The sequence below is a fragment of the Arabidopsis lyrata genome, assembly GCF_000004255.2.
Source record: "Arabidopsis lyrata subsp. lyrata unplaced genomic scaffold ARALYscaffold_3, whole genome shotgun sequence".
Taxonomy (NCBI): Eukaryota; Viridiplantae; Streptophyta; class Magnoliopsida; order Brassicales; family Brassicaceae; genus Arabidopsis; species Arabidopsis lyrata.
This window is the reverse complement of record NW_003302553.1, coordinates 21,435,379-21,441,904: the sequence shown is the minus strand read 5'-3', so window position 1 is coordinate 21,441,904 and position 6,526 is coordinate 21,435,379. Positions and strand designations below refer to the sequence as shown.

Genomic DNA, 6,526 nt, shown 5'->3' with positions numbered 1-6,526 from the left:
AGATCTCTCATCTCTCATGGATTAAATCCAGATTTCTACAAGTTCACAAGTAGTGTTTTTAATGAATACAACAATAAATAAATAAAAATCATTGGTTTTGTATGAACCAAGTTATACGCACCTTCTCAACATAGGCAATTGGTTCACATTTGTTTTTGGTGCTGAGAGCCTTTGATTGAGAGAAGTCATTGTGTGTTTGCCCGCCAAATTAGGCTCTTCAAACAAAAACCTTAAAATTAGAAAATTCAACAAAACAACGAAAACAAATTGAAAGGAGGAAATAAGGAAATAAAAAGGAGGGTTATTCAAAGTGTTATTTACAAACAAAAGGTGGAATCTCAAATTGAGATGCGTGAATTTCTCTGAAACCTTATGCTCTCTGCGAAACATTCTCTTATTTCATTTTCTTTTTCCTGAGTTTTATTCATTTTCTTGTTTAAAATTTAAAAATCTAGAAGAAAAGAAAAAAAAAAAAAAGAAGAAGAAGATAGTCAAATGAGAATACATTCCTCTGATCATTCATGGCTTTTATTAGCCATTCTGGTGATTCTCCTCTCCTTCTCTGGAGCTCTGTCAAGCGATGACAAAGAGAAGAAGACGAAATCGGTCGATAAAAAGAAAGAAGTAACTTATGATGGAACGTCTTTGATCATCAATGGAAATAGAGAACTCCTTTACTCTGGCTCCATACATTACCCTCGTAGCACTCCTGAAGTAAAGGATTCATACATTCCTTAGTTTAAGTTGTTTTATCTTTTAATTTTGTTTTCACTTAATTTTTGAGAATATGTGATGTGGGTTTTGTTCAGATGTGGCCAAACATCATCAAGAGAGCGAAACAAGGCGGTTTGAACACGATTCAGACATATGTTTTTTGGAACGTTCATGAGCCTGAGCAGGGAAAGGTAATTTAAAATATCTACAAACAAAAACCTTTAGTAAAGATTCATCATTGTTTTGAAGAGTTTTTTTATTTTTCTGTTGGGATAGTTCAATTTTTCGGGTAGAGCCGACTTGGTGAAGTTCATAAAACTAATTGAGAAGAATGGTATGTATGTGACCTTGAGGCTTGGACCTTTTATTCAAGCTGAATGGACTCATGGGTATGTTTATTTTGTTATGTTATTTGATTCTCTCCAAATTGAAGTAAAGTGTATATGTGACATGTTTCATGGTTATGGTTATGATGAAACACTAGAGGACTTCCTTATTGGCTAAGAGAAGTTCCCGGGATCTTCTTCCGTACCGATAATACACCTTTCAAGGTATTATATACACATATGTGTAAGTATGATATGTAGATTTATATGTTATATATGATGGAACAGTTAAATAAATTAGAGAAAACTACTGGTTATAGGAACATACAGAGAGGTATGTTAAGGTGATACTTGACAAGATGAAGGAGGAGAAGCTTTTTGCTTCGCAAGGAGGCCCCATTATATTAGGACAGGTAACATTGACAAAACATAAAGAATTAAAATTAAAACACATTTTAAAGATATGAATCATAAAAGTTTGGAAAGATATTTTTAAACTGGGAGTTTGGATTCAGATAGAGAATGAGTATAGTGCGGTCCAACGAGCATATAAAGAAGATGGATTAAACTACATTAAGTGGGCATCTAAATTGGTACACTCGATGGATTTGGGGATCCCATGGGTTATGTGTAAGCAAAATGATGCTCCTGATCCTATGGTAAGTCATCTTTTATAACAAGTTAATAAATGATTACAAAAACATAATCATAAAAGTAAAAGGTTAAATGAAGAACTTAAATTTGTTTTGATAGATTAACGCTTGTAACGGAAGACATTGCGGTGATACATTCCCTGGTCCAAACAAAGAAAACAAGCCGTCTTTATGGACAGAGAATTGGACTACGCAGTGAGTTTTTCACTTGAACACCTTAATTAGTATCTTCTTGAAACAAGCGAACATGACTTGTAATTTGATTCTAGGTTCCGAGTTTATGGCGATCCCCCAGCACAAAGATCTGTAGAAGATATAGCCTATTCTGTTGCCCGGTTTTTCTCCAAGAATGGAACCCATGTTAACTACTATATGGTAAGTGATCGAAACACCGAATAAAAACGAGATTTATATGTTCAAGAATGTTGTTAAATTTTTGTTTTCATATAGTATCATGGAGGTACTAACTTTGGAAGAACCTCTGCACATTATGTGACCACTCGTTACTACGATGATGCACCTCTTGATGAATACGGTAAAAATAAAACAACATATAGCATATGATTGTTGTGAATGAATGAAATCAAATTGCGGATTAATATGTATCTTCTCATTTTCCCTTTCTGTTATATAAAGGATTGGAAAGGGAGCCTAAGTACGGTCATCTAAAGCATCTTCACAACGCACTTAACTTGTGCAAGAAGGCACTTCTCTGGGGCCAGCCTAGAGTCGAGAAGCCTAGCAATGAAACAGAGGTAGTTACATCTATATGCATCACTAAAAAGTCCAAAAGATTAAATCTCTCTTAGTAAATGTACATAGAATGAAACAGTTTCTTGATTTTTTATGTATTATTGTATAATTGCAGATTCGATACTACGAGCAGCCTGGAACGAAAGTTTGTGCGGCGTTTTTGGCTAACAACAACACAGAATCTGCAGAAAAAATCAAATTCAAGGGCAAGGAATATATTATTCCGCATCGCTCCATCAGTATTCTCCCTGACTGCAAAACCGTTGTTTATAACACCGGGGAGGTGAGGATATAAATTCAAAATCTTCTATAGCAAATCCAGCTTTTTCCTCAAAGAAGAAAAATGAATCTTGAATTATATTTTTTTTGGTTGTTATTTTTTTCAGATCATCTCTCATCATACTTCAAGAAACTTCATGAAGTCGAAAAAAGCGAATAAGAACTTTGATTTCAAAGTCTTCACCGAGACAGTGCCAAGTAAGATCAAGGGTGACTCTTATATACCCGTTGAACTCTACGGCTTGACCAAAGACGAGACTGATTACGGATGGTACACCACAAGGTAACTAAAGATATAATTGGACTATCTTATGTATGAAATGAAAAAAAAAGAAAAAAAAAAGCATATATATGGACACATAAGAAACGTCTCTTTGGTTAATATTCCATGCAGCTTTAAAATAGATGACAATGACCTCTCTAAGAAGAAAGGAAGTAAGCCTACTTTGAGGATTGCTAGTCTTGGCCACGCGTTACATGTGTGGCTAAATGGAGAATACCTTGGTAAGATAGAGAACCATCAATGGGCTTATAACATTTTGATGTGATGTGAAAATTTACAAAACTTTGACCTAATTAATGAATTTGTTCAGGAAACGGACATGGTAGCCATGAAGAGAAGAGTTTCGTTTTTCAAAAACCAATTTCTCTAAAAGAAGGAGAGAACCACCTAACCATGCTAGGCGTTTTGACGGGATTTCCGGTAAGAAACATAGATGTTCTTAAAAAGAACTAATAATAACATACACATTCAAGTTTTGAATTTTGATGATGAGGTCTATGAATGTTTTGTATCAACAGGATAGTGGATCTTATATGGAGCATAGATATACAGGTCCACGTAGTGTTTCCATCTTAGGCTTGGGCTCTGGAACACTTGATCTCACAGAAGAAAACAAATGGGGAAACAAGGTTTGTCATTAATCTTACTTTCTCGATTGTCATGGCAATTTTGAACTGATTTTCCAAATCCACAGGTGGGAATGGAAGGCGAAAAGCTTGGTATCCACGCCGAGGAAGGATTGAAGAAGGTTAAATGGCAGAAATTTTCAGGAAAAGAACCGGGGCTTACATGGTACCAGGTGAAAAAACCTAACCTTAGGCGAAGTAATTGGAAGTAACTTGGGGAACAAGAATTGTGATCTAATGAACAACGTTTGAGATATTGCAGACATACTTCGATGCACCAGAGAGCCAAAGTGCAGCAGCAATTAGGATGAATGGAATGGGGAAAGGTTTGATTTGGGTGAACGGAGAAGGTGTTGGTCGATATTGGATGTCGTTTTTATCGCCTTTAGGACAGCCTACGCAAATCGAGTATCACATCCCTAGGTCTTTCTTGAAGCCCAAGAAAAACCTTTTGGTTATATTTGAGGAAGAGCCAAATGTGAAGCCAGAGCTTATCGACTTTGTCATTATCAATAGAGACACGGTGTGTTCTCACATTGGAGAAAACTACACTCCTAGTGTCCGACACTGGACCAGGAAGAATGACCAAGTTCAGGCCATCACTGATGACGTGCATCTCACGGCTAGTCTCAAATGTTCCGGCACAAAGAAGATCTCCGAAGTGGAATTCGCTAGCTTTGGAAACCCTAATGGGACTTGTGGAAACTTCACTCTTGGAACTTGCAATGCTCCTGTCTCTAAGAAAGTCGTTGAAAAGGTAAAAAGAAAAACTTGGCTTATTTTTCTAACTAATGTTACTTGCGATAAACGTAACGCAAACTGATTTCGGTTTTTTTTTTTTCAGTACTGTTTGGGTAAAGCAGAGTGTGTGATTCCGGTGAACAAGAGTACGTTCCAGCAAGACAAAAAGGATTCATGTCCCAAAGTCGAGAAGAAGCTTGCTGTACAAGTCAAGTGTGGTCGTGACAAGAAGAACTAAGGATATATTTATTTGCTTCGCTGAACGATTCAATACTTAATGTTTTGTAGATATGAAAAATTAATTATATATTGATTATTTGATTTGTTGTTCCATTTTTGAATTTATTAATTAAAACGTTTATCATACTAACATACAGATATACGTGATGTGTATAGTGAAGTTTCTAATCAAAGTTGAAAGTTTTTTCTCTTTCTTTTATGTGGATTCTAGAGATTTATCTTTCAAGTTCATCGCTTTTGAACTTGTTTTTCGTTCTAAGGTCTAACGCTTGTTTTACTTGGGTTTTCAAACCAGCGGCGGATTCAAACTTTTGCAAGCCATGATAGTGAAGAAAATGCTTTTTGTTACGAACTGATTTTCGATAATCCGAGAGATTAAAAGCAGGCATCCAACTAGTGTTGTGCCTTCGAGCATTTATTTTTCTCTTTCCAAAGGCGGTAGATGGTGCTTTGGAAGATCATTCTGGCCATGGTGAAGTCCATCAAAGTGAGAGGTATTTCAAGATCAGGTGTCAAGATATATCATCTTTGGAATACAAAATTTCAAGAACACTGGTTTCTTTAAGTCAATCGCAAATACAATGTACTCGCACATACTATTGAACTCTCTTTTTTTCTCAACACTTGTACAAAGATTATGTTTCTTCTGGATTTTTATGAAATTATGTTTCCTTTTGCCAAAGAAACAAAAAATATAGATTTACCATTGTAAATGTTTTTCTTTATAAGCTTAAATGTGGAAATATTAAGCCTAGATCTCTCTTTACAACAGAAAGACTAATACAGAGATTATTATTTCGCATATCATATGCTCGAACCACATGGTCGATGATAAGGCAAACTGCTAAACAACTCCATCTTTAGAGGATTGATATCTTGTGTTTTTGCTCCTTTTTAAGCTTTGTTTCTCTTAGTTTTCCATCATTTTGCATTCATGTTTATGTCCTTAGGTGCATATTTGCATTGCATTTCTTATTTTTAGGTTCTTGGAGTGAAGTATGGAGTTTTGGAGGCAAATGGAGTTGAAAGAAGTGAAGAATCAAAGAATCAAGAGGAGGATGAAAGCAATTGACCAGTAGGTCGATTGACTGGTCGATTGGGACCAAACTAGACACGCGGACGAGAAGGAGTCGAGGAAGCAGTCGACCAGTTGGTCGATTGCTTGGTCGATTGACTGGTCGATTGCCCGGTCGATTGATATAGATCAGAGCTACGGACAAGATTTGAATCGACCAAGTGGTCGATTGCCTGGTCGATTGCTTTTCTAAACCAGGTCAAAACCCGGTTTGTTCCGGGTTGACCCGGTTCGTTTTCCCCTTTTATATAAATACTCATAACCTAGTTTTAGAGAAGAGAGGAGACTTGTTTTGAATTTCTCTTTTCTCCTTTGAGATTTTGTATGAATCTTAAGTATTTTTATGCAATCTAGTCTTGTTTAATTTGATATTTCTTCTTAATTTACTTTTGTCATTAAGATCATGCAAGGAAACAACATGGATCTTTGTGTTTTCACTATGATTAGTGAGTAGTCTCTTTTGAGCCTTTGGGTTTAGTAGATTAGGGTGGTTGTTGATTGATTCAAGATGTTTAGGACTTAATCTTTATTGATCCTTACTCTCTAGGTGTTCTTAGTGCTAGATTAGTTTTGATTAAGCTAGTCTAGATCATAGGAAGTTTCATGCCCGGAAGGTGTTCGATGAAATTCCTGAAAGAACTTATTGAGTGCTTAGCATTCCTAGCCAATGGAAATTGATGATTAGGGTGCTAGGTGGTTAGTTAGGCTTGAAATTAATGCATATTAGTCTTGTGATTGCCAATGGAAATTGATGTTAATTGCTTGATTAGTGTAGAATTAGTACCATGGAAGTGGAATAGTTTACATTAGTGTTCTAAGACTAAAGGATTAGCATT

General features: G+C 35.9%; 1 protein-coding gene across 1 annotated transcript; it reads left to right on the top strand.

The window, feature by feature from the left end:
• The first annotated feature begins 275 nt into the window (after positions 1 to 275).
• On the top strand, positions 276 to 4,812 carry LOC9322139 (beta-galactosidase 13). Its single transcript, XM_021032340.1, has 18 exons — positions 276 to 714; positions 810 to 905; positions 991 to 1,103; positions 1,199 to 1,265; positions 1,361 to 1,453; positions 1,556 to 1,699; positions 1,794 to 1,888; positions 1,963 to 2,068; positions 2,144 to 2,228; positions 2,330 to 2,448; positions 2,562 to 2,729; positions 2,833 to 3,008; positions 3,120 to 3,229; positions 3,319 to 3,428; positions 3,527 to 3,637; positions 3,703 to 3,807; positions 3,897 to 4,391; positions 4,479 to 4,812. The coding sequence occupies exons 1-18, from the start codon at positions 496 to 498 to the stop codon at positions 4,611 to 4,613; spliced, it is 2,547 nt and encodes an 848-aa protein (XP_020887999.1). The 5' UTR covers positions 276 to 495; the 3' UTR covers positions 4,614 to 4,812.
• The last annotated feature ends 1,714 nt before the right edge of the window (positions 4,813 to 6,526 follow it).

Coding starts and splice junctions, on each gene's coding strand:
- LOC9322139 (XM_021032340.1), top strand. CDS start 496: ATGAGAATACATTCCTCTGATCATTCATGGCTTTTATTAGCCATTCTG. Junction 1,104..1,198: donor CAAGCTGAATGGACTCATGG/GTATGTTTATTT, acceptor ATGAAACACTAG/AGGACTTCCTTATTGGCTAA. Junction 3,230..3,318: donor GCTAAATGGAGAATACCTTG/GTAAGATAGAGA, acceptor GAATTTGTTCAG/GAAACGGACATGGTAGCCAT.